Source organism: Plasmodium knowlesi (assembly GCF_000006355.2).
Source record: "Plasmodium knowlesi strain H genome assembly, chromosome: 12".
Classification (NCBI taxonomy): domain Eukaryota; phylum Apicomplexa; class Aconoidasida; order Haemosporida; family Plasmodiidae; genus Plasmodium; species Plasmodium knowlesi.
Window position 1 is genome coordinate 96,518 of NC_011913.2, and position 27,652 is coordinate 124,169.

At 42.1% G+C, this 27,652-nt stretch overlaps 5 protein-coding genes across 5 annotated transcripts; 3 read left to right on the forward strand and 2 right to left on the reverse strand.

Moving 5' to 3' along the window:
- Positions 1–299: 299 nt before the first annotated feature.
- On the forward strand, positions 300–3,641 carry PKNH_1201600 (conserved Plasmodium protein, unknown function; the record flags this gene model as incomplete). Its single annotated transcript, XM_039113790.1, has 3 exons — positions 300–2,957; positions 3,087–3,302; positions 3,540–3,641. The coding sequence occupies 3 exons, from the start codon at positions 300–302 to the stop codon at positions 3,639–3,641; spliced, it is 2,976 nt and encodes a 991-aa protein (XP_038969790.1).
- A 539-nt stretch (positions 3,642–4,180) lies between these two features.
- On the forward strand, positions 4,181–7,549 carry PKNH_1201700 (conserved Plasmodium protein, unknown function; the record flags this gene model as incomplete). The annotated part of the gene is made up of 1 exon (XM_002260034.1): positions 4,181–7,549. One exon carries the CDS (start codon positions 4,181–4,183, stop codon positions 7,547–7,549), a length of 3,369 nt encoding a protein of 1,122 aa, XP_002260070.1.
- A 562-nt stretch (positions 7,550–8,111) lies between these two features.
- On the forward strand, positions 8,112–9,308 carry PKNH_1201800 (Qa-SNARE protein, putative; the record flags this gene model as incomplete). The annotated part of the gene is made up of 1 exon (XM_002260035.1): positions 8,112–9,308. One exon carries the CDS (start codon positions 8,112–8,114, stop codon positions 9,306–9,308), a length of 1,197 nt encoding a protein of 398 aa, XP_002260071.1.
- Positions 9,309–10,299: 991 nt separating this feature from the next.
- PKNH_1201900 (conserved Apicomplexan protein, unknown function) lies at positions 10,300–11,955 on the reverse strand (the record flags this gene model as incomplete). The annotated part of the gene is made up of 1 exon (XM_002260036.1): positions 10,300–11,955. The coding sequence occupies one exon, from the start codon at positions 11,953–11,955 to the stop codon at positions 10,300–10,302; it is 1,656 nt and encodes a 551-aa protein (XP_002260072.1).
- A 3,232-nt stretch (positions 11,956–15,187) lies between these two features.
- PKNH_1202000 (conserved Plasmodium protein, unknown function) lies at positions 15,188–27,477 on the reverse strand (the record flags this gene model as incomplete). The annotated part of the gene is made up of 2 exons (XM_002260037.1): positions 15,188–15,528; positions 15,678–27,477. 2 exons carry the CDS (start codon positions 27,475–27,477, stop codon positions 15,188–15,190), a joined length of 12,141 nt encoding a protein of 4,046 aa, XP_002260073.1.
- Between the last annotated feature and the right edge of the window lie 175 nt (positions 27,478–27,652).

Here is a 27,652-nt window from a genome sequence, read left to right on the forward strand (position 1 = left end):
TGTTCACTGCTCAGCTTGCACCATCTGTCCCTCATAAAAATAGAGCCAAGCGGATCAAAGCGCCGCGCACCGCTCTCGCCTTGCTGACTACATTAACGGAGAAGAAAAAATAATAGCGACGCGTCCACTTTGTGAATTGGCGCAAATGCCCCCTTCTCTGTGAAAGAGGTTGTTTGTGTGTACCTCACTGGGGAAAGAAGTAACTTTTTTTTTTTTTTTTTTTTTTTTTTTGTCACCACGTTGTTTTTGTCCGCGTGATTTTTTTTCCCCTTCCACACTCTCTGGCGAATGAACAGAAAATGCATGCAAAACACAAGATGGGGGAGGAAAATAACCATATGAGTAAAAACGAAGAAATAAAGGCTATCCTTAGAAGGATAAAAAACAGTGATAACACCAAGGACAAATTTGGAAGCATTTTAAAATTGTCCAGATATACAAGCTATTTACATGAAGGAGAAAAATTAAAAATATCCAAATGCATTGGCGTCCACTTCATTTCCTTACTACTCCGGTCGGACAACTCCTTTCAATTATTTGCTCTCCGGTTAGTTAACAGCCTAATAGCTGAATCTACTGAGGCTTACTTAAAAAGGTGTATGCCTTTTGTAAACGCCATCATTTTTTATTATTGCGATTTTGTGAATGAATGGAATGAAAAGGTGGAGGTGCAAGGAAGGAAGAAGGAAGGGAAGGGGAAAGGGGAAGAATCTCGCACCTCGCAGACAGGGAGTGCGGAGCTCTCCCCATGTTTAAGCGACACGGAGGAATTTCCAAAGTTGGATGGATCGAACGGATCGGATGGATCGGAAGGTGCCGGGGCAAACTACAACACTGACGGAATCAACGACATTTACCTTGAGTGCCTAGAATATCTTTTGAAGATGTTACCGTTTTTAAATGAGAAGGAGATTGTGGATAACTCTTTTTTTCCTCGTGAAGGGAGCAACGTAAGTTTTGACGCTGACATGTACTTTTTGCAGAAGAAGCTAAAGAAAGGGGCACACCCTTCCCTATCACCGCGCCTGGGAGGACGAGCACAGGGTGGACTCAAGGGGTTTAAGAAGCTCCCCCATCAGGGGGAAAAGAGGGAAGATTTCGAAGTGGAAAAAGAAGTGGTCGAAGAAGTAATAAAAGAAGAAGTTAATGGGGAGGATGATGTCGAAGGGGATGCCTCTTCAATGGAAGACACTTCCCTGAATGATGAGGACGAACAAGAGGAGGATGATTCCCGGGAAGAGCGTGTCAGCTTGGTGGAACTGCTCTTCGACGCACTCACCGAGAATATCCGAATGGTGGAGGCAATGCGCGCAAGGATTTATATGAACAACGGAGAGGAGGAACTTCCCAAAGGGAAAAATACACCTAAAGGATCACCCCCTCCTAAAGGAGAACTTCCTAAGGGGGAGGCGCACCCCCTGGATAAAGCCTCCCAAATGATGATCCGCGCCCGGGAGGCAAAGTTCCTTCTTAATAGCAGAAATGTAGACATGACCCTACTACTGCTGAACAATACGTTCCTAAAACTGAGCGGAAGTCGCTTCGTGAAGGAGTATTTTTATCTACTCAACAAGGTGATCGAAACGTACAGGCAAAGTAGAGTAACGGCAATGAAGTGTCAAACCAATCTGAACGCGTACATGAAAAAACAAGGCTGCATAAGCGTGTTGGACAAAAGGAGCGTATACAAACTGTATGCAAACATTATATACTTGTTTTCCCAAGTGAAGGTTCAGGAGGAGAAGGAACTCCTCTATATCCTCTATTCCACTGTATACTCGTGTCTGAACTTTTCTTTCCTAAGTGAGAAATGCATCGATATTTTAAAAACACCATTATCCTATATGAACGTAGAGCTCTACTTATTTGCAGAGAAAATCATGAAGTACATGGGGGGAGAGAAAGATAAGGGGGAAACTTACCCTTTTGAGGAGATTTCCTCTGCACAAATCATCCCACTCATATGCACCAACATCGAACATGTGATTAATTTTATCAGTCAAGAGGGTGTGGACGAAGCAGGGAAAAAAATATCTCTCAAAGGGGAGAACCTCCCCATGGGCGAACTGCACAAAATTATAGGAAAGATAAAAAGAGCGATCGAAATTGTGATTGAGCTCTTTAAAGATTTGAAGTCTCACATCCGAGAATTGAATCCTTCTTGCGAATCCTTTAAAATGCTAAAGGAGAAATTTCACAAACAGCTAAATTCTATGGTGCATCTCTTTTGTAATTATTTACTTTTCGAAAATGGGCACTATATAGATGATTTCCTGAGCTTACTAGAGTTATTTTCCATCTGGGTAGATGAGGAAAAGGTTTTTTTGGCATTCCCTCTAATTATGAAGAATGTGCATGCAGATCGATACATACACAACAAGCAATTTGTAACGAAGCTCTTTCTCCTCATACTGGACCCAACCATGAAAAATATTGTTCACATAAAAATTCTGTATGACATTTTTTACAAATGCATTTTTAACGTTGTAGAGTCAATCCAGATTGTTCAAAATGATATATTTGTGAAATTTACGCCTGAAAATGTTCCTCGTTTTCTTTCCAAAGATTATGATTTGGTTTTGCCATGCAACATACCAATTGACAAATTGAACATCGTGCCCTTCGTCTACATCATCTGTGAGGACGAGTACAACAAAAGGAAGAACGACCAACAGTTCATTCGCAATATAACTAACATCCTTTCCTTTTCTGTGAATTTTTTTTTTCACTACTGGAACTTCTTTTTGATGACCCCCAAAGGACAACTTGCCAACTCAGAGCCTTACCTCTTTGAACACAACTATTTCAATGCTTGCGCTGGACATATTCGAACGAACGAGCTTGAATTTTTTCTCGCTCTTAAGGTTCTGTTCACCATTTCGTCGCTGCTCTTCCTACGTTTTGATTCCTCCGTTCTAAACACCCTACTGGACAAACACCCCACGCTCTTCCTGCAGGTTGGCATAAGCTCGAGACATGTGTTAAGCTTCTATTGCCCCACTTGCACGTGTTCGTATAGCTACTGCGACATGCAAAAGGGCGGCTTCATCACTGCTCTTTCCATCTCCTTCCCCCGCCCACCCCAGGATTGTCTCATTGCATCCCTCCTCAACCTGAAAATTGAAGTCGAAGTTGGAGTGGATACAGAAGGCGAAGGCACACTGAAGGCGGAAGAAGCAATCCGCAAGAGTGGGAAAAGGCATAAGTACTTTCTCCAAAATTTAGAATTAGTCTACCTTGTTATGTATTATCATCCCACTTTTGTATCGCTCCTAATTTTTCGCCTAAAACAAGTGAAGAAGGTACACACCTGCATGGGTATATACCCTTAGTGGGGATGGTTTACCCATTGAGGCTTTGTCCTCCTCCACCAGAGTGGACAACAATTCAGATGTGTGTATACGTGGGGAAGTGGATTCCCCATATTACTCGTTTTTAGATTATCTCTTTTGATTGATAGGTTCCTTTTTTTTTTTTTTTTTTTTTTTTTTTCTCTTTCCAAAATATCCTCACACATGAAATGGCTTTCATTTCTACAGGCCCGCGGGGAGATCCGTTTCGAGACAAACAAGCTATGCAAGCAGGAGAAGCACCTTTCCATTTGTTCGTTTTTAAACAGGTTCATCGAGACCCACGTTTAAATTGGATGGGGCGAAGCAGACAGGTGAAGTTGATAAGCTTAACAAGCGTGCCCGCAAGACTGCCACCTAAATGCAGGAGTATAGAACCGGTCCAGTCGCGCCTGCATTTTCGCCCCTGCGGGAAGCGTTTCAAGCGCGTATGTTGATTTGCCACTTTTTTAATTCGTCTTCCTGGTGCAAGTGCACTAAAATACCTGGCTCTGATCACATCATCTGTTTTACAACACCCTATGCAAAAGTTACCCCCCTGGAAACGACAACTTCAGCCATTTTCTATTGGTCGCACAGGCAAAAAGCGCATGCGTTACGGGGTTTCCCACACGCATATGTACAAATGAACTTTTCCTTTTTTGTAATTTTTTTTTTTTTTTTTTTTTAACTGCATTTTCCTGCCTGCAGCGTTAGAGCAGGGGAGCAAAGAACACGTACGAACATGAATACACTGCTTTCTGTTACACTTCTCTATGCGTGACTTTTCCCTCCCCCTGTTGGATAACCCCCCCCTTTTTTTTTTTTTTTTTTTTTTTTCTCTCTTCAAGATGAACTGGATTTCATGGGGAGATGTAGAGGAGGATCTCCTACGGGAGAAATTACATCAATTAAAACGACTGCAGGAGATAAAGACCAAGGACTTGGTCATGAATTATTTAATTCATTTCATCCTGTTGGTTAAAAAAATTATTGCGAAGAGTGAAGAGGAAAAACGAGGGGCAGAACTGAATGAGGAAAAAAAAAAAAAAAAAATTATCCAAGAAAACATACATAAGATAAAGCAAAAATTAACCGAAAGCAAACATGGGGCGAATTTCAAACGGGAGGAAATATTGTACGAGCCCGATGGGTGGAGTACACTTGATGGTGGGGATGACCTGAGGGAAAGACTACCGGATAAGTTATCCGCGGAAGAGGAAAAGGATACCGGTCAGGTGGACAAGGGATGTAACATTGCCCAAATATGCAAGAACCTTACGGAGGGGTTCCACATGTGCATTTCTCTTCTACTGAAGGGTATGAAAGAGTGTAGGGGCAAACCCATTCCCGAGGAGGGGGATGGTGGGGGTAGCGATGGGAAGGTGGACAAAACAGAGCAGAGTGGCGTTAAAAGTAGTGATAGCCTCATCAATAGCGGTTTGCCCTCTTCACGAAGGGAACAGTGGGGTTTCCATCTCAGCCTTTTGTACCTCGCGCTCTGCTTTTATCACATGCACCTCATAAGTGACAAAAGGGAAAAATACCACCTACACGTCAGCCTCTTCCTCCTTCTCCTTTCCTTCCCACTATTTAAGGATAAAGAAATTGAGCACTACGTGTGCCTAGAGGGAAATGTCTACCTCAGGTTCGACGTGTCTGTGCCGACCCTCCTGTCCCATGTGTGTAAGATTGTGGGGTTGAATTGTAAACAGGAAGGGGACACCCTCTCTTGCTTGTTCTTCCTAACACACAGTTTTTTGTTTCTCCAGTGTGCTCACAAGGGAGGAAGTGCACCTGAGGGGAAAGGTGCAAAAACAGGCACGGATCACAGAGAGGGAGAGAAAAAAAAATACAACTCCTTCCAAGACATGATAAATATTATCCAGGCCATCAACCAAGTGCTCATCGAGTTTAACTTCTTCACAGAATCCACATTCCTCGTGATGGGAAGTATCGATCTGCACTCCTTCCTCCTGAGGAATGAAATAGAGAAGGTGAGGAAACAGTGGAAATCGATGCCTCCTATCAAGAGGGAAGAACCTGTAACGGGAACCCCCAAGGACAATCCCCCGAATGGTGAGCTTGTCTACCTGAATGAGGAGTTAACACAAGATGACTGCCACTTTTATATGATCCCCAGTTATGTCGATACAAAGGAGGAGGGAGAAAAAAGGGTCGACGCACAGATTGAGAAGAAGATGGACAAAATAATGGAAACAACAACATCCCTTTTCGACAGCATAAATGAATGCATGTACCTTTTCATAGATTTACACTTCCTTAGCATTTACGAGCATCTTGTTTTGTTTTCTCTCTACATGGCCAAAGATGTTAGCAAGCTATTTCATCAATTCAAGGGAGAAAAAAAAAAAAAAAAACTTTCACAACGGTACAAGTACATGGCGTACAGGAACTTGCTCGAGATTTACATCATCTATTTGAAACACAATTATTTGCGTTATTCGAACAGGGGGGGAGGAGACGACGATACCTACGTAAGGGCATGTCAGGTTTATAGACGCTTGGACGAGGCCAGGCGGACCATTCGTTCATTACTTCAAGGGTATGATGGCAGAAGCAACACACATATGGATAATAATCCAATCGGGAGAAAAAAAGGGAACGTAGGAAAAAAGGAAAACACGACAACTAGTTGCACACAGGAGAGGGGATTCCTCACTAGAGAGTACTTCCACAGAAAGAAAATTTGTATTCGCGCTAGAGTCATTGATCAGGGGGAGGATGATATAGAAGCAAATTCTTACCTGGAAAGCATCATACGGGTGAGTACCCCTGATGTGAAGACTATGTCAAATGAAGAACCCACTCATTATTCACGTCGAAAGGAAATTCCATCAAAACTATTTGGAGATATTTTCTCCCTCGTCGAAGATAGTAACATCGTTTATCAGTTTATATGTGAACAAATTGCAAATAGTAATACTTTCAATTTCGATGTGGATGAAGAGGTGGAGGGAAAACTCAAGCAGAATGATTATGTATTCCCTAGGTCCAATGAGCAAATGACCTTCTCAACTTTCCTCCGGGGTAACATAAAAAAGATGGATGGCTTGGTGGGGGAAATTTTCTCTTACGTTTGGCATGAAGCTACACGAATGGGCGCATTCCCCTGTACAGTAGCATCAGAACCAACAACAGCAACCACCACTAGGGCAGTGAAGGGTGACGCCTTCCCCTGGGTAAAGATTCACCTGGATGAAGAACATGCCGAGGATTTTCTCCAAATCTTCCACTTTAAAAAAATTAACCTCCCCCATATGCAATTCGATGTCTGCAATTTTTCCCACACAGAGTATGCTAAGTTAGCCACGGATAAGATGAAAAAGATTTACAGAAATTTCTCCAAAGGTAGGGCCGAAGAGCAGTCTGAGAAGTGGCACCTTCCTTCTGTGGGGATCACCCACGGGGGGAAACAATCCACCTGCATAGGGTACTGCGAGCATGCACACTACCTATGTCACAATTTTGACGAAGTACAATTTTTATTTAAGAAGGTAAAAAAATATAAAAAAAAAACGCTCGCATATTTCTCTCTAGACAACGAGACAACATTACACTTAGACATTCTCCTGAATTCAAGTGAATCCTACTTTTACTTTAACTTCTTTACCAAATCGTATGAAGAGTATATGTACAACTGCAGGCAAATGTTAAACTGCATCAGTGCCCCCTTGCCGCAAATAACAAACCAGCAATACTTGTCCTTCAGACGGGAGATGGCTCTCAAAAGCGCACTCATCTTGAAAGATATTTTCATCTGCTCAAAATACAACACCTTTATTGATAACATGTACGTGAATGACCATAACAAAAACAAGAACCTACATTTTGATGATCACATCCAGGGACCCCTCACAGGGCAAGAGAAGGGATTAATCCTACAGATTGTGAAATATTATCTCCTCTTTTTGAGTACCTACCAGATAGGGACAGGGGAGGAGTTCACCAACCCAGCTTCTTTCCAAACTGAGGAGGAAAAAAAATCCTACTTCGATATATACTTTTACGTGTGCAAAACGCTATCCACAGTGGATGACAAAAACTTCATCGTGCAGGCCATACAGCATTACCAGCGTTTGCTCAACTACGCTGCCAAAAATAAAATGTATGCTGACGACGGGTACAACGAGTACATGCGGGATGTGTGTAGGAAATCCATTTGTGTGTTGCGCGGGAAAATGCTCGACTTGGCGTAGGGCGATCCCCCTCCCCCCTTATGTGGGTTTTACCACTGAGCAGGGCAAGCATGTTGTGACTCATGTACAGGGAGAGTTTTTTCCTCCCTATTGTTTCATCTTAGCGCCACGGAAAAACTTCCACACCTTTTTTTTCCCTTTTGTAGTGTCGTTCGGATGGTAAGCATGAACAAGCAAATCCATTCATCTATCCGTCCATCCATCTGAGGGGTATACTTTTTTTTTTTTTTTTTTTTTTTTTTTTTTTTACGTAATCGACGTGGGGCATATATAATGCCCGCCACTCCTACCGATTTTTTCTTTTCTTTCTTTTTTTTTTTTTTTGTGACAAACGTGTTAACCTCGGTAATGTTGCTCACTGGTGAGTCATGCGAAGTGCCGTGAATTTTTTTTTTTTTTTTTTTTTTTTTTTTTTCTTGCAACTTTTCCCATGAGGAAATTGATTCTCATGAGAAATCCCACTGAGGGTTATTTTAAGGAGAAAATGGGCAATGCGAAGCGGTAAAAATGAGGGTGAAAAACGCTAGCGCGCACTTGGCGAAACCAGCGGCAACTCCCCAAAATGGATCGCTCAGACGAGTTCATGTGCTTATGCAGGAAGCGCGACAAAGGCGTGTCCCTCACGCGCAGGGAAAATAAGTGCAAGGATGCCTTTCTTATCCACAGCAGCAAAATATACACAACCCTCCTTGCCAACTGTGACTACATAGATAACAACACGCTAAAGCAATATAACCTCACAATTCCCCGAAGCATACACGTGAAGGAGAAAAAGACCAGGGTCAAAAGTAAAGGCAATTTACTCTACGCCGTCAACAAAATTTCAGAAGACATTAACCTTTTAAAACCAAAGACGGAGACGGAAACACATAAGCATGTGTTATGCTGCCTAAATAGCCTCCTTGGTATTTTCATTGACATTATTAACAAGTATGAACACAACTTAAGTAGCTACCATTTGAAGTTGAATCGATACACGAACTTTTGCTTCTACGACGTGAAAGGCATCAAGTGTAACTTTGATTACCTTAGCAGATTGAACCGTTACATATACGCAACCAATTCATATGACAGCCATTTTAGAAAACCCGATGCACTTTTGGGCCTAACACATGGAGGAGGTACCCCTGACCAAGAGACGCACTCAAATAATCACCACGCCGTTGACTCCATCAAGAGCAGCAACACTGGGGAGCACCAAAATGGAGAAAATCGCCTCGACTATCACTTAGAGAGAGAGAAATGTGAAAATTACCTTTTGGATGAAGGAGGAGAGCAGCAGAACATGGCGAAGGAAAATTCCATGAAAAACATGACTGCGAGAAAACGAAGGGAAAAGAAAGTCGTCAAATTCGATACGTATAACTATGTTGAAGAGGAAGAGGCAAAAAGAGGGCAGGAGGGAGTATTTCTCCCCACCTCGAGCAGCAATTATAATTACACCCTCAACGCGAACCAACAATTGGAATTCAAAAAGTACGTGGACCTCTTTGAGAAGGAAGAAAACACCTACATCATGGAAACTAAAAGCAAAATCGCCAAAATAAGCAAACTAATGAACATATTTGTTACAAAGATATATGAACAGAATGAGAACTTGAACATGATAGAGCACGTGGTGGAGGAAAGCATAGAGAACGTAGCCCAAGGGAATACCTACCTCAGTAAAATACAAAACAAGAAAAGCATGAACTCCCTCATCTTCTTCGTCCTCCTGTGCACCTCCCTCTTTTTGCTCATCTTCGATTTGCTCCGATAGTGATGATGCGGAAGAGGCGACGAAAAAGAAGAAGTTACCCCAAATCGTTAAGAAGCTTTCCCCAACTGCAACGAAACTTCGTTAAATACTAAACCGCTATGAGGTAGCACATTTACCTCCCTGTAGTCTCTCCGGGCGGGAGCCAGGCTATCCTATGCAATGCCCATTTGGACAATGCAGAATTGCACACGCATCCTTTCAAAATAATTTTTTTTTTTTTTTTTTTTTTTTTTTTTGTCTGTCGGGAAGCAGCAAAATGGGAAAATGTTTTTTTTAATCCTCCATGTAATGTGCACACATATAGCTCTCTTCAATGTGCATCCCATTTTATGCCCCTATTCGTCCTTTTTTCTCATGCAGAGAAAAAGGAAAAAATTCCTTCTCCTGACCCCCAATCGGGGATGAGGAGAGCACCTTCTTTGACTTTTGAAGAGGTAAGGTTTAGTTTAAAAAAAATTACAAAACAGCATTTTCATTCAAATGGTTGTTGTATGCAGGTATGGGTAGGTAAATATAGCACACATAATGCATACATTTCAACGAAACACAAAAAAAAAAAAAAAAAAAAAAAAGGAAAAAGACGGGGGGAAGAGGCAACGGTCATGCAAGCGTTACTACTATTTTGTCGCCCTGTCCGGATGGAAGCGCAAAATATAAATTTTTTTTCTTCCCCCCTTAAAGGAATGTTTTTTTCTTCGCCGAAATAGCTAACTGGCAAAAAAAAAAAAAAAAAAAAAAAACACACATATGTATTGCAATCCAGCTAGCCAATTTATCAAACAAAGCAGGCTGCACGAGCAAAGTGCAATTCTTAAAGAGTAAAATTATGACTCGTGCAGCTTTTTTTTTTTTTTTTTTTTTTTCGATTTCCCCTATTTGAACTATACACCTTGTGGATTAAGATGTAGGTGTGCCAAAATAGCGACTTGGTGAAAGGAGCATCTTCTCAGTGTGCTTCTCACATCTGCTCCTGTGATGGGTAAGGACGCCCTCACTTCTTCTGTATGAACTCATTTTTAATCTCGTCCGCAGTGAACAAGTGGGTGTTGTAAATGCGTTTCATTTTCTTAACGACGGGTGCGAACTTGTCCTCCTTGTTTTTCCTCTTGGGGGCATTGTCATTCACGAAAACTTTGTTGGTGGACTTCAATTTGTATTCTTTTAAAATGTCATCAAGGTTGGGGAGAGTAATTTCGTCCCACAGATTTTTAATATCGTTGGTGATGGAATAGCGCTGCTGTTCTATGTGTTCATAAGACAGAGGGAAGAAGATATATCCCTTTAAATTGTAAAAGCAGTTTTCACATTTATTTTTTGCATAAATATCACAAAAGGATGGCAAATGTTTGCACTTTAATTTTCCTCTCAAGTGGCTGTTATTCGATCGTATGCAGCGAACTTTCTTTTCATAAAGCAGAGTGTTAATCCACTTGTAGATATTTTTATTGGTATTAATTAAATCATCATTAATTTCGTATCCGTACAGAAAACCATGCTTGTTTATTTTGTTTAACAAGGATGTGACGCTTGTTATGTCTACGTAGGGATTCATGTAGCAAATTCTTTTTTCATTCAAATCAACTTTTATTTGCTTCGATGAAGCCAAGTAGCTTAGCAAAGAATGGTTGCTTATGTCTACCCCTTTGAAACCTAAATTTATTAACATGTTTTCTATGTGGAAAAATGATATGCCTCTGTTTGCCACGTCTGGGTTGTTCGTAATATGGTTAGTGTAGTGAGACTTTAGTATCGTCAGGATTTTATGGTAAAGGAACGAAAAAGGGATTAACTCATTTTTGTAGTATATTTTTAGGTTACTTTTGAGGAGGGACTTGTTTCCGTGGTGTAGCTGCACCCCTCCACCGCTTGGCGCGTTTGTCACATTTACCGCAACGCCGCTTCCACCGCTACTGACGTACTCGCTATTCCCAGTTCCGTTCAAATTTTCACAGTTGGTGCCTGCGTCGTTCAGATTCAGGCTGCTGTTCAAGTTCAGGCTACTGTTCAGGTTCATGCTACCGTTCAGGTTCATGCTACCGTTCAGATTCATGCTACCGTTCAGGTTCATGCTACCGTTCAGGTGCAGACTGCCGTTCAGGTTGGTGCTCTCGCTGAGGCTTAAACTTTCGTTAAAGCTTAGGCTGTCGTGCATGTTTAGACTATCGTTGAAAGTTACGGTTTCTTGGGGGTTGATGTTCGAGCTGTAGTACTTGTTGTCGCTGCTAGCGTTGTTCGGGGTGGTCGTCTTTCCTGGGGAATTGACATTACCGCCAACCTGCTTCGCATGACTCACGCTACTGCTGCTACTATTGTCCTTTGTTACAGAATTGTTCGAGTTCGCATGGTTTACTCGATTCGTGGTTATGCCACTTTTTTGCATGATGCCCTTGGACCCCGCGAGGTTTATTTTGATATTTTTTGACACACCCTTTACGGGGCCTTTTTCCAAAGGGCTTCTCTTAACCATCCCACTAATATTGTTCCTCGGCGTGTTGGCATTGCTCACATGGGGGCTGCTGCTCCCATTTATGTGATTGCTCCTGGTACTTTGGTCATTTTTTCTAATGCTTACGCTGATGAGGTTTTTTTTCTCCCCGCAATTCAACTTAAATTTCATTTTTTCTTTTTTCCTTTCTGTGTCTTGCATTTTATGCTCATGCAGGTATCAAGAAAAAGTGGGAACGGGTGTATACAGCACAGGGGAGGGGCCCTGCGGGAGACAGGCTTCACGGGGCAAGCTTCGCAGGGCTGCGAGTCGCTCCTTTAGGTACCTTCACATATACATGCGTGTGACCGCGTGATCGTACTGACGTGCAGTCGTACTGACGTGCAGTCGTGCTGACGTGTAGTTGAGCTGACGTGCAATCGTATTGGCGTACTTGGGCAAACCCACGATGAGTACACATTAACCCTTACCGCGCAGTTGCATCGCAGCGATGACCTGAATTTTCCGCACGTGCGAGACGGGGGCACTCTTTAGCTGTATCACGGGGAAGACCTTGTATCATGAATCGAGCCAAATGCCTGGTGAGCTATCCAACGTGTCTAATGCGCACTGATCACTTGGCTTGGCACATACATATATGTTTACATAAACACATGTATGAATAAGCACACCCCCTGAAGAACGTACATCTACTGCTCAAGGCACGTTCTCGATCGATGCAGTCCGTGGGGGTGAATGACTATGGTAAACTTCGAGGGGGTCACAGTTGCAGGGTTGCCGTCGCTTCCAAATTGGCACCGATCCTCAACTCGACAAGAATGGCGAACTCAACAACAAGGAAACTTCCCTTCCACTTTACGTCGTGACATGGTTGCTAAGGCAAATATTCTCCAAGAACTCTTCTTAAATAGTCAGAGGTGTATGTGATGGCTTCGAAAAGCGTAACGGTAGGTAAAGTACAACAGTGCGTGCCCAAATTATTACACGGGTGGGGGGGTTATATACATTTGGAGTGTGTGGGTGTTCACGGGGTGGTGGTGGAGGGGGTTTTCCCTGCACACGTTCAAGTATGTATATGCTATTATGCGGCAGATTAGGGGATATATATATATATATATACTTTTTTTTTTTTTTTTTTTTTTTTTTTTAGGGTGTAAATGAAAAAGGTTTATGATGCACACGGATTGGCTTTTCTTGAAAAGGGAGACGGGGGGGGCGGAGGAAATAGAGGCAGGAAATGGCCACAGAAAGGTGACACTTCCCCCTTTTGTGTAAAAAAAAAAAAAAAAAGTAAATAAATAAAATCTTTTTTTTTTTTTTTTTTTTTTTTTTCAAGAAAATTGTGACAATTAAAGCGAAGAGAGTTGTACAGGGGAAAATCCGTTTTTCTTTTTTTTTTTTTTTTCTTTTTTTTCGTTCGGTCGCTCAATCCACTTGGCGTTCCGTTTGACTTCTTTCCTTTTGTTCAAAATGTTCCAATTCACCAAGTGTTCACAGGTTTGGTGGTGGAACAGGCATATTAAATGGTAAATGCGAATCAGTAGTACAAATAGATCTCTTGCACAACAGCAGGAGATATAACCTGTTTGATGATTTGCTCCGCAGCTACTTGCGACAGTTTGGCGAGGAGAATGTGGTTCAAATGGGTTGGCCCCTTTTTTTTTTTTTTTTTTTCCTTCAAAATAAGTAGAAAAAAAAATGGAAGATTCCTTTTTTCGGTAAAATTATATAAAAATATTATAGTAATTACAAAAAAAAAAAAAAAAAAATTAATCAGCTAAAAATGGACGATGGTTGGGGAGTTGTAGATGAAGTAAAAGAGGTTGGGAGAAAAATAAATAATAAAAAAAAAAAAAAAAAAAAAAAAAAAAGCGCAGCATAGCGTAGCGCAGCACACAGGTTTAGGGAGGGGGAAGGGCAGAATGCCGAGGTTTACAAAAAAGTTGATCATCAAATTGGGTAATATGGTTACAAATTCGGGGAGTTCTCGCGAGTACGTATGTAGTGTATATGCATACAATATTATATATACATACGTCAGCGTTGGGAAGTTACAAGCACAGTATGGTATGTGCCTCCTTTCCCGTATTGGCTAGCGTCAATGCACCATCGTGTATACATGCTCATGGGTAAGATACAGTACAACACAACACAAATGTATACTCTGTTGGTGTTGGATGGAAGATCGAACCGAAATGAAAGTGGTCTCCGAATGGCGTGAAGGCGCATTCGGCGAATCCGATTAAGTGCAGCAATTCGCAAAATACATTATGTTATTCAAATATACATTCACAGTCTCAGGGATCGGCCGACAAGTCACTTAACTATACATGGATGGGAGGCGAAATCACCAAATGATGCGCGTGATGTGCCACATCCATATATACATAACTGCCACCCTGCGATCGCGTGGAACGAACAGAATGATGACGCTCACCTTGTTTCCGTTCATGCATGCGCGGCCACGCAAATAATAATGGGGAAATGAAGTCAGCCAAAGAAGGGGGGGGGTAGAAAAGAAAAAAGAAGATAGAAACTAAATATTCACTCCTCCCAATATACATATATATGTAATTACAGGGGCTTAGCAAAAATAAATACATACACAAAATTCTCGCATTAAAGAAAGGCCATTTTTTTTTTTTTTCACAAATGAACACTGCTTAAAAATGTGAAAAGAGTTACGCAAAAATGAAGAATGAAAAAAAAAAAAAAAAAAAAAAAAAAAAAAAAAAAAAAAGCTAAAGTTAAAGTTAAAAAGTGTAGCGCTAGTTGGAGGGCGAACACAGCAGACGAAAAAAAAAAATAAAATAAAATAAATAAAACAAAAAAAATAAAAAACACACGCAAATAAGGAAAACGCATAAGTTGGAAAAGAAGGCATCGTCAGTTTGTTCCCGCTCCTCCTTCTCCCCCACCCCTTTGTGCGATTTCCTAAAAAGTTTAAAAAAGCTAACAAAAAGTGTGCACGCGCGTCCGCCGCCTGCCACCTTTTATATATGAGCTAACCCGCATGTGCCCATTTGGGTGCACACTGCCGCTTGTAGGAAAGAATACACTTATTTATTTTTGGCAAACATGTCCGTGCTGTCCAGTGTCAAAATGGTAGAGGGAAAAGGAACTGAAAAAAAAGGACCGAATTCAAAAACAACTTGGATTGATATACCCCTCTGAAGTTACAAAGCGTGTGCAGGAAAAATTACATCGTGAAAAAAAAAAAAAAAAAAAAAAAAAAAAAAAAAAAAAAAAAAAAGAAAAAGAAAAAGAAAAAGAAAAAAGAAGAAAAAAAAAAAAGCTACGTCCTCCAAAGTATTGACGCAAAAATATCACGTTAAAAGGTTACATCAGAGGGACAAGGAAATTTTGTGTGTTGGATTCATTACAAATATGTGCTCGCTTTGGTATTTCGTTTTTTCTCCGTTTAGGGTAGGACCTAAGTTGGCTGCCAGTTACCGCCGACCCGCACCACCTTGTTCTTTTTCATCATGATATTTAAAATTGCCAGTACAGTGGGCTGAGACAAAAGGTTCATTTTTCTTTCCGTTAGAATTTTATTCAAGCTGCTCACAATGAGAAACAAAGGAGTGGAGGTGTTCCTCCCCGGCTCTGCTTTCATTCTGTTCATTCTATCCGTCGTTATTTTTAAGATATGGTTTTCGTAAAATTCGTAGGTCTCTTCTAAGTTTAAGTTGTCGAAGGTTCTCCTTTTCTTTATCTCATTCTCTTCATCGTTGTCCGTTAGTACTTCGTCCAGGAAGAAATCCATGGGTTCGTCTGGGGAGGAGGGGGGCGAAGAGACAGTGAAGCGGCGCAACGGACGAGCAACAGGCGCGCAACGAGCGCGCAACGCATACGAATCGTAACAAACGAAAGTCGTGTAAGCATATCAATCGACATGCACACTTCTGCATGCAGGTTATTACTCATACTACTACTACATTTGGAGCTATTGCCGGCGGGGTTGGTTGCCTCTCCCTGCTTCACTACTGAATGGTCCTTAACGGTGCCATCGTTGTTGCCTTTTCTCTCACTCAGATAGGACACTATGCTGTTAACTACTGATTCTTCCTTTACAACTTTGACAACCCTTTTTCTATTCGTTCTTTTTTTATTATCGGAATCATTCACTCGGGGTGCCTTTTCATGATCGTTTCCCTCCGCGGAGCCCTTCTCTTGCCCGCCTTTGCACGTTCTATTCCGATTGCCACTCCGTGCACCAGGGCGTGTGTGGCGACCACTGTAAGTGTCGGCCTTTTCTCCCTGCATCGTAGAGACGCACCCGCTGTTGGTGTTGTCTGCATTGGCGTTGTCTGCATTGGCGATGTCTGCATTGGCGTTGTTCGCTCCACTAGTGATGTTTTCCGCACTAGCGACACTCTCCCTCTTCACAATATCTTCATTCGGAGCACAGGTGCCTAGTGAATTGTTCATAAGGGAGGCCATACTACTAGTCTCGAATTTCACAACGCTACTGCTAACTATGGGGGTGCCTTTTTCTTTTTTCGTCTTCCCATTGCTGGACACTTTTCCCGCGAGTCGTTTTTGCGATGCTTTGGTCACTCGTTCGGTTTTTATTTTCCCGACACACGTTGATGGGGAAGACAGTGCAGGTGCTATTGATGATGATGATGGAGGTACTATTGATGAAGATGGTGCAGGTGCTATGGATGAAGATGGTGCAGGTGCTATGGATGAAGATGGTGCAGGTGCTATGGATGAAGATGGTGCAGGTGCTATGGATGAAGATGGTGCAGGTGCTATGGATGAAGATGGGGGAGGCGGTCCCAGAGGAGCATTTTCTCCCCCCGTTGCGCTTTTGCCCTTGCCACACTTCTGCTTCTTCGCCAATTGGAGCTTACCCTCTTCGGTGTTCTGGCCGCACAGGTCGCTAGGTCCAATTGGAAGTTTCCTTCTCCTGTCGCTCCTAGGGGTGGGATCCGGAGTGTTAGCTCGCTCCGGAATCGATCTCTGCCTTGTAACCTCTTCCGACCGTTCTCTTGTTGCATGACGCGTTCCTCCCTGTCTTCTGCGCAAACCAACCTCGGGTTCTCCCTCTTGGTCCCTCTCCGGCTCTTCCCCCGGTGCACGCCTCTCACCCGCATCACCCACTTCACCCACTTCACCGAACTGATGGAGGAAAGTACTACCTTCCTTGTCCCTCTCAGGCACCTTTTCCCATGGTTCCATCACTTCCTCATCCTTAACTCTCCTCTCACATACATCCATCTCATCCACATCATCCAACTCCGACGTCGTGTAAACAACAAACTGAGTCGATTTGTTGTTCCTCTTATTCATAACTTTGAATGTATTCCTCTGTAGAAGTTTCATCCTAGTTAGCTTTTTTAGAGTCTCCCGAATGAACCTATCTGGCAAATTACTCTTCTGGATCAGATACTCCTCTGTGAAAAAAAACTTTACATCTACATCATCCAGAACTTTTTTGCTTTTTAATTTTCTTATTTCATTTTCCTGATATTCTTTGAGAAACGTTAAATTGTAATATACGTTTTCCGTGGAAATATTTTTCTTTTTTATTGTCTCTACTTCCTGTGAATTATTTTGTCGACTCTTCCCGGTGTTTGTAGGATTCGTGTCTCCATCGCTGTGCTTTCTTCCTCCACTTAATTCTCCGCACATTTTATTTCGATCTTCCTTCTCAGTATCTCCCTGGGGGGATGACAAGGATTTTACTTCTGACATGTCCATATGAACATTTTCTGATTCATTCTTCTTCTCTTGCATGTAAGATTCTTCGAACTTTGGCAAGGTAACCTTCTTGGTTAACTCTCCCACAAATTCCTTGTCCTTCTCGATAATGGACTCTCCACCCTTATTCTGGAGGCTCCTTTGAAGATGGTGGCTCTCCGTTAGTGACACCTTTCTGGGGGCTCCTTCTCTCTTTTGCATTTGTCCACGGAATGTTGCCTCCTTCTGTGGAGGGTTCACTCGGAAATTCTTCCTGCTCTTGGACGAGGAAATTTCCTCCGCATTCTTAATCAAGTGAAAATCATATAAGACCATGCGCTCATTTACAATGATGTGGATGGTTCTACTCTCCACCGATTTATACGTAGAAGAAATAAATAGAAAATCGAAATTGTACATACAGTTATTCGTGTCGAAATGATCTGACTGTAAGTTGTCCTTGTATAAATCCACGGTTCTAACCTCCAGAGTGGTTAAAAATAAGTACACTAAACCTTCTGCTAAATTTACAGTGAAGAAATAATCGTTCACACACAAATCCAGATAACACAAATTAAAAAGAAAGACTAGGTGCTTGTCTGCGTTCTTCTTCTGGTATATTTTGTTAACCACGTTAAAGTATGCATATAAGTTTTCCGGGATTAGTTTCTTCACAATGGTGTCTTCCTCCTTCATGTCTTCGAACTTCCAATACTCCACGTTTACCACAGTCATGGAGAGTTGCACTCCACTCCCATGCACGAAGCACTCCCCCACCAAGTCGTGGTAGGTCGCGTTATCAGGTGGGAAGGGCCTACTAGATGTGAAGTGTCTCTCCGGGAGGGGGATGCCCCCTGGAGTCAACGCGCTAACTACCCCATTAACCATAGGGACAACCGCCCCCTTCGGAAGCAGAACTTCATACTCCACGTTGCCCCTGCACCCACTGTCGCTCTTCACCAAGACATACTTATTCACGTAGGGCATATTCAACAAGTAGTTCTCAAACATATCGCCAATCATATTTTCCATTCGTGTGAAAATGGAAAAGCTAAAATATCCTTTCAAATAATCTAGGATGAATAAGTGCCTCTTAAAAATATGAATATCCTTCGGCTCCTTTGGAGCTATTCCTTCTTCATCATCTGTACTTAGTTCATTTTCTGCATAGAAAAAATTTTGCTTACATTTTTTCCACTCACTTTCCTTCTGCGTGATGTGCTTTCCACAGTTGTATTCCTCTTCATTTGCGATTTTGTTTTTCTTTTTCTCCGTTGATGATATTTTTGAAGTTTTTCTAACCTCGTTCGATGTTTGTTTGCTCCGCTTGTCTACTACACTGTCTAGTCTTTTTTTTTTGTCCGTAGCGCGCGCAACTTTTTCGTTTGTCAGCTCTACATGGCTCCCTACTCCAGAGGGGGCCTCCTCCCGGACGACATCTTCCTTTATACGCACATGAGCAATGTCACTAGAGTTCAACACATCAGTAGAGACCATCTTAGCCTCTCCCCCCCCCTTGTGATTAAAAAACTTCACGTATGCATGGGGACCTACGCGCGCACCTCGAAGAGCCTTCGCACTATCATGGCAACCGAATTTGTTGCAAAACAAGTAGTGATAATAAAAGGGGTCGTGTATTAGGTACTGCTCCGAATGCCTTTTTCCTCGGTACCTTTTACGAATATACCTTTCGAAGTAGTAGGTATTCATATAAAAGTAGGGGTTCACATATGTGTTGCAAATATGTTGGTAATACTTAAATAAAAATACGTCCAGTCCACCGGCGATGCTAATGTAGAGAGGCATAAACATAATGTCTATTTTTTTCTTCTTCCTTTTCTTCTCCTTTTCATTGTACTTGTTTATCTTAACTCTCCTGTTTTCGTTGAATTCATAGTTCGGCTTATATTTGATAAAGCAGAAGGAGCTGTCATTCGGGAAGGTCAACAAACGGTGCATTTCCTTGTTGTACACACCATACCTACCTCTTACTTCTTCCATTTCTTCTTCCAATGGGTACCTCTTTATATCTTCAATTGATTGAAATATATTATTCCTATTTACTCCTTTTAGCAATTTAAAGTCTGGTGCACTTAATAGGCTCAGATATTTTTCTCCACCTCTACTATTGAGTTCATCCATGTAGAAGCATATCTTCTGTCTATCTTCTTCACTTGAATTCTCCTGAAATTTTGAATAGGAGGAGGATGTACAACTAAGGGGGGTGCTACCATCGCTCATATTCTCTTCGAACCTAATGGTGTCTTCGTCCTTGTTTCTCCAATCGCCTTTTAATATGCTCCTCATTTTACAAGTGCTTTTTTTTTTTCGTTGTCCCTTCCGTCTGTTTTCATAGTGAAGGTACAAATTATCAACATAGTGGAAGCATTCATTTGAGCTGTATCCATCCATCGATTTTTTTCCGAATGGGTTCTCTTCACTGTGCGTGAAATCCTGTACATTTGTGAAACCTTTCCTCGTCGCGATGGACGCTTCGTCATTCGTGCAGAGGGAGGTGGAAAAACTTCTCGTTTCATCCCATAGGTTGTCATTGCACAGTTGCTCAGTTAAAATATATGCTCTTAGTTGTTCTCCCCTTTTATTTCCTTTCTTATTGGACTGGTCCATTTTAGTGGGTTCTTCTCTCATATGGGAAGTTACCAACCAGGAACTGCCACCGGAAAATACGTTGGAACTTTTCTCCTTCGCTTTACTTGCCATAGAAACGTTTTCCACAGATGCCTTCTTTCCTAAACGACATAAGAAGTAATTTGCCTTCTCCCTCTCGTACACCAGGTAGTTCCTACTCTCCACAGGTTTCACTCGGAACACGCCTTGCCTGGTCGAGTCACAGCTATCACTTGAATATATGCTCCTCCCCATCCGAAAGGCTTTCTTAAATATCTCTTCCTTCACACTGGAAAATTTCATTTTTTTCCAAGTGCTTCGTTTGGCTTGGTGTTGTTTCCGGGACAGATACGTGCTGCGTTGGTCCGTTCTACATGCGTCTGCTCTGTGTTCTTCCTTAACACGGGGGATGTGCCCCTGTATAGGGGAGGGGTTCTCAAGTACACTCCTTTGCTCAGATGCGTGGTCCCATGGAAGGCACCACCCCCGCTCTCGCTTCACTCTTCTCTCCCCCCGTTGGCCACCTGCACGGACGGATCGCAGGATATGGTTCAAAATATGGAAGGTAATTTTCTTGCCATTGAAATAGCTGTTCAGGTGTTTCCTCAAAAATCTCCTGTTCTCCTCCTTCGTATCTTCATATATAAAAAGAAATAGCCTGTTAAAAATGGACTCATAAAAATCTGGAGATCGTTCTACATACATTTGAAAAAGCTTGAAAATCCTTTCAATTTTTTCTTTTCTCATTTTTATTACTCTGGTGATTTTCACCAAATTGAAGATGAATGTTATTACTCGCTCGGTATCCAATCTGGGAGGGATGCAAAGTGGGCGTCTGTCATACAGCTCCATTCCTTTCTCTGTTTTTTTTTCTTTCTCATTCTGCTCCTTTCCTTTTTCAGTTGTTTTTTCCTTCTCAGTTGTCTTTCCTTCATCAGTTGCCTTCCCTTTCTCTGTTATTTCCCCCTCAGGCAATGTGCCTTCTCCACCGAACAAAGCCTCCACCAGTAAGTAGTACACCTTCTTAAAGATGGAAGAATCTGGTGCCTTTTTTTCCTTCCCATCAAGGTCTAGGAGATAGATCAAATGGTAAATGAACTTTATATCCTCTAGTCCTCTTTTGCATTCTTTAAAATTTTCCAACGCATCGACCAGACAGTGCCGCTTCAGGTTTAGTGTTTCTTTCAGGTAACCCTTAAGGATGGTTAGGGCCAGTCCAATTCGTTCCACTAAGGAGGAGGTCGCGCTACTCCACTTGGTACTCTTACCATGATGAGTGAAGCTGATTTGACGGATAGAATTTAAATGGATGTTACTGGAGTTGGATTTTTTCCCTCCTTGGATCATTCCTAAAGGTGCCTCTCCCCCGTTTGTCATTTCCACGTTTGTCTCTCCCCCGTTTTTCATTTCCACGTTTTTCATTTCCACGTTTGTCTCTCCCCCGTTTTTCATTTCCACGTTTTTCATTTCCATGCTTGTCATTCCCCCCTCGACCAACTCAAAATTTTGTGTCCATCCCAAGTGGCTGTCGCCCCATCTGACAAGGTGGGACAAGATCCCTCCTGTCAAAAATGGCGGGTACTCCTCACACCCTACGCTCTCCTCCACGCTGTGAACGCTAACGTTTGTGTGCCTGAACAGAAGTGTTCGCTCCATTACTGAGTCGTCTATTCCTTTCTTCTTCGCTGTTTCTCCCTCGGTTGTCTTTTCCAACTCTTTCCCGCCGCCAACCACGAACAGGTACTGTTTACCCTTATACTCGTCGACACACATTCCGTTATTGAGAAAGGAAAAATTGAAGTCCCCGTAGTTGCTCATGAGGGCCACGAGCCTACCCCCTGGGACAATTCCCAAGCTTGTCTCCCCCCTGGGACACACATATATGTGTTCCACTTGCGAACCCATCTCATTCTCCCTCCCATTCCACAACAGCCACAGGTAAGTACTCCTTCGACTGTATCTATTGTGCATGTACACGTAACTCTCCTTCCCCCCGACGTACCCTTTCAACAGGTTCTCTTCACCACGCTTCTTTTTCTGCTTTCTAAATAAAGCCCCATTGAAATTGTTGAAGATATTAAAGTCTCCATGGTAGGTAAGGTTGATGTAGTTGTTGTCTCTTACCCCCAGAAGGATATCTATAAACGAGGTAAAGTATAAGAGAAAGCATGTCACAGCATTAGCCAAGTGATGTGTATCGTTGGACCGCAAAAACTTCTCCTGAACTGTTTGTAACATTTCTTCATATATTTTTTTAATAGTGTCTATGAGGATGTGTTCCAATTTTAGGTATCTAAATATATCACCCATGACAGACAGGTGCATGTATTTCAAGGGAATACTATTCGATATATCTACGTTGCTTAAATGTCGCAATAGTTCCTTCCTCTTCCTTTTTCGGAGCAATTTTTGTACCGATTCTTTTGATCCTTCCACATGTGCATTGCCTGTTTCCCCCTTATGGAGACTCACCTCCGGGACGACACAATCCTCCAGGTCCTTCCTTATGCACAGAACCGGGTACCCATAAACGAAATTCAAGATGGAGTTACTAAAAGAGTATTCTCTCCCCGGATTGATAAAATGAAAAAACTTAAAATTGTTATTTAACTGGATAACTTCATAGTCCAGCTCCGAATCAGGCGAAATAGAAGGGTTACTAGAATCTTTCGAATTCCCTTGTTCCCTTCCCGGAGATATAAAATCGAATGTGTTACAAATATAGGGGAAAACGTATTTATTATCATCCACAAAATTAATGGTGTATCTTTTTATCACTTTTTTTATAATGTCATTACTCTCACTCATGTCCACAGTGGCTAGTATCTCATCGCAGTTGAATTTTCTCTTCCTGTTATTTTTCCTCTTCTTCACCATCGTTATGAAAACCCTCAAGTCAACATATTTCTCTAAATTTTTAGAGTGAATAACTTCATACAGAGTGGATAAATCAGATAAGAGTAGGTCCTCTCTGTATGTGTCTCTCCCGGAATGTGTTTTCGCCTTACTTTGAGCGAGGCAAACATTTTTTTTTTTTTGTTTTTTTATAATTTTTTGCAAGATGGAATTCAAATTATGATCATCCTTACCACAGCTAGACATATTGTACAGACAGGAGGTATAAATATCCATAGTGTTTCCATTCGCCCGAACCGTTTTCCCATAAGAGCCTTTCCCTGTGTGCTCCGCATTGCAACCCTGAATGATATCCTTTAAAAAGGAAGTAACATCACCAGGGATATTCATACAGTCCAGGCCAAACTTTGATAAAAATTTTTTTCTCTTCTTCTGTTGTAGGAAGTATTTCTCCAGCTCGTACGTGGAGGAGTACCTATTTGAGAGGGAACTGTCCTGTGGTATTGATGCACGTTTCTTCATCTCCTTCCTCTGACAATACTCCCCATACTTTACAACCAGACTCAGTAGAAGCTTATAAATGAATAACTCATTTCTATTTCCTTGAGTTTTCAGTAGAGCATGCAATAAATAAAAAGCCTTTTTGACATTCCCTATTTTTAGGAGTACCTGATTCTGGGCACAGTTAATACTTTTGCTCATAAACTGTATTATATCGTTTTTCGCAAAAAATTTTAATTTTTTCAGAAGGAGATAGTTCTCATACTCTTTAGAGCGCTTTCTCCCTTTGATACAATTACTCTCCTTGGACCATTTGGCCTGCTTGATGTTTAGGCTATCCCCCACGGATTCTCCTTCATTGTTGAAGTTATCCACACTGGACAAAGCGAACCATTCGAACAGTAGGTCCTCCTCCTTCTTTTCTCCACCTTCCTGGTTGCCGCAATTCACACCAACAGGAGAATTCGATACGCAGAATAAGTACTCGAACAGAAGGATAATGTCTCCAAAAAATTTTTTCACATAGGCACATAGGTACTCCTTCAAAATGGATACATCGTATGATAGGTAGTTAATTTTTTGCATCTTTTCTTTGTAATAATTTTTCATGTTGTGAAAATGATTGAATAATTTTTCTTTCCTATGGAGTAGATGCTTGTCTATGGTACCTCGGCATTCTGCGCAAAATGTTGCGTGGCTGTCCTTCCCTTTCTGCGTACAACGCCGTTGGGTGCGCTTACCACCCCGGGATGGACAATGTTCAGCTATTTTTCCAAGCAAACGATGATCACCATTACACACATCCCTGCATATTTCGTCACTCATCGCTTCTTCCCCTTCTCCCGATTGTTGCCCTTCCTCCGCGTTTCCTCTATTTCCCTTATCCATCCGAACGGAGCATTCCCTCCTCATTGTCCCTAATCGCTCGTGCATCGCGAGCTCCACGTTTTTCTCCTCCCAAGTCTCCCCTGGAGCGCAACGACAAATGTTTCTGTAGAACAAATTCAGTTGCTCGCTCACTGCCCTTATCATTCCAAACAAGTTGCTCCTAATCTCTTCGTCCTGTCTTTTGATAATGCTTAATACGTCCATAAAGAGATCGTAGTATTTGTCGCGTGCTTCAACCTGTGTCTTCTTCTGCATTGCAAAGCGCTCCCTGGCCTTCTGCACAACCTTTCTGTAGACTGCGTTTTTACTCCTCACCAGGGCTCGAAACTTGTGCCTTATTCTCTCTACGTTTAGAGATTTCACCAAGTTGTTCTTGTAAAAGGAGAGGACGAACAGATGCGCCTTCTTTTTGAACCGACAGGATAATTTTCGATCGCGACATATTCCTCCACTTGGCTTCTTCCCTTTGCTACTGCCCTTTCCTTTTTTCCTACTTGTCCATTTTTTCCTTCTCTCCTTTTTTTTTCCTCCAACGGAAGACACCCCCAGGTGCAACGCCAACCTGAAGTACGTGTATACGCGAAGTCTCAGCGCCCGTAGATGCCGCACCCGCCTTGCCCTTCTCAGCCGCCTTTCATTCACTCGACGGAAAAGCAAGTTCTCCATGTTTTTCCCGAAGTGGGAGTTTTCCCATGGACGGTACACATGACTCGAAGTGTAAATTCTACAGAGGTTGTCGTGAGTAGGGTTATCCCCTTGGGAGGACCACCATCCCCGAGAGGAAGGATCTACTTCCCGGAGAGAGAATGTCCATTTGTAGAGGGAGACTCTCCTTTTACAATGCCCCGGAATTCTTAGCTCCTTCCTTTTATTGCGCCATTTCGGAATCCCCCTTAAATTTATCCGCAAATGCTCTTTGGTGAAGAAATCAAAGTAGTAGAAATTCATGGAGTGCAAAAGGAAGTTTCTTCTCAACATGGTTACCTGATCAGAATGGAAGTTCCTCCTCCCCTTGATCTTCTCCAACATGTGAATCTTCTGGTTGTACTTCTTATAAGCCCGTAGAAGGTACTTAAGGACTGGTTTCTGCGAATGGATTTTTTTCTCAATAATATACTTAATTAGCTTTATCACTTCTTTTATAATTTCCTTGTACTTCTCCACCTTGAGATTGTGTATCTCGTCCAGGAGGGAACCAGACACCTGCGATCCCACACAGAATGGTTCATTACCGTTAGCAGTAGGACCCACGCAAGGTGTTTCATGTTTGCCCCTCAAAAATACTCGTAGCAACAAAAAGACGGCCATGTCAAGTCTCCTCTGGGCTGGAGGAAGGCTACAAAGAAGTTTGTTAGCGATGGCGGAGAAGGTATGCTCCCCCAAACTTCTTCCACTGCCTCCAGCGGATGGTTTAGAACACTGTGAATCAGTCTGGTGAGGAACGCCACCATCTCTCCCATACTGATCGAAATTTCTGTACAAGGAAAAAATGTGAAGGGAATACAAGTCAAGGTTCTCATATAGAATAGCCACAATTTCTACGGAGAAATTTAGCAGAAGGTAAAACCTCCCTATAGACTTTAAAAACACGTTATCGTAATTACTTAAAAAAATTTGAATTTCATTCGATTCATAATTCTTAATTGTATTGTTAAAGAGATCCTTCATCATAAATTCTTTGTCTGTCTTTCCCCTGTCAACGCCCCCCCCCGTCTTGTTTCCATTCATCACTTGGTTCTTCACTTTGTTCGTTTCCTTTCCCACTTGACTGTTTTTTCCTTCCTTCTTGCACTTACTCTTTTTTACCATTTGGATGTAGTCGTATATTGGCTCACGGTAGATGGAGTGTCTGGGAGGAGCTATCCCTCTTGAGCTCGATGATAACCCTTTGTAGGAAGTTGCTAGCCCTTTAGAGGAAGTTGCTAGTCCTTTAGAGGAAGTTGCTAGCCCTTTAGAGGAAGCTGATAACCCTTTGGAGGAAGTTGCTAACCCTTTGGAGGAGGTCGAAGTTCCTACCCCCCCCGCATACCTATAGTCAAAATTAGCTAAGTACTGCACATTTATGACGTCCCAAAATTTTTTCACTTGTATATTTTTTATGTAATCTTCAATTTTTCTTTTTATCAAATTGATTAAATACAAATCGTTTATTTCTTCATTCCATAATTCTCTTTTTTGCCTGAACAGGTCAGGTAAAAAGTGGTCTTCCCTTTCATGGGTTAAAAAACCTGATTTATTTTTGACGAATTGTTTTTTTTTCCCCGTTGGGAAAAAAGACACGTGTTTTAGTTTTTTCCATCTATCTTCACCCAGAAGGATGCTTTCTACTAACCCCTTCGCACATTCGTTCATGTCATACCTGCTCCTTCGATCGAAGAGAAGACTACCATCTTCTGAATCCCATTCTCTTCCACCCCCTTCTAAGTATTCCTTTATTTTTTGCTTCTTCCTATTCTTATTATAAATGGTTATCAAGCATTTTACTCTTTCACACCAAGCATTTAAAACTTGGGGGAGAAATTCACTCCCTTTTTTCCTTCCCCCGTTATCTTGGTGCTCCTGTCCACATGCACACCACCTTTCCCCCCTCCACCCCATCATCATCTTCCTCCTCTTGTTCTCATTCAATAGGCACTCATCACAGATGTCACCTTTCCGAAAGGGGAAGTGAAAAGGATACACAATTTTATCAAAGCGCAAATAAAAATTGTCTATATTTTTTCCGATGCTTTTTAAGTGAAAAAATAAGTTATGGATAAAGAGGTCTATTATGGGCACTACATTTTCGCTGTTAATGCGGCTAGCAAAATTACTCTTCACGAAAGGCAAGTTCTGGTGATCTATGCCAACGAAGCTTTCGACGACATCGGTCAGTGAGGTCACGTCGTTGTTTCGTTCTTGCCCCCGTGTGGGCTTTTCTTCCGCGTACTTTTCCGCGTGGTTTTTCACATCACTACATCCCCACTTTCTTTCCACTATTTTTTTCTCCCTCCATTTTGCTACCCCCAGCTCCTTCGGGAAGGCGTTGTTCTTTTCTTTCTCTAGATCACTGGCTTGGCTTCCGGTGGGCCACGCTCTCTCCCTTCCCTTCCACTTGGCAGTGTTGTCTATGGTGGGGAATAGTCTCGTTCCCTTCTGTCCATCATGCTTAGGTGCGTTCATGGGTTGCGTAAATTTGGCGGCTAAAACGCCAGAGTGGTGGGTCAGGCAGAGGTTCTTTGTGAGAGGATCACACGTGCATGTAACACATATATGCGCAAGCACATACACACTTGTTCAGCGCTGAGGTGGGTTCTCTTCGCTACACGCTCCCTTCGCCTTGCTTGACACTTTGTGA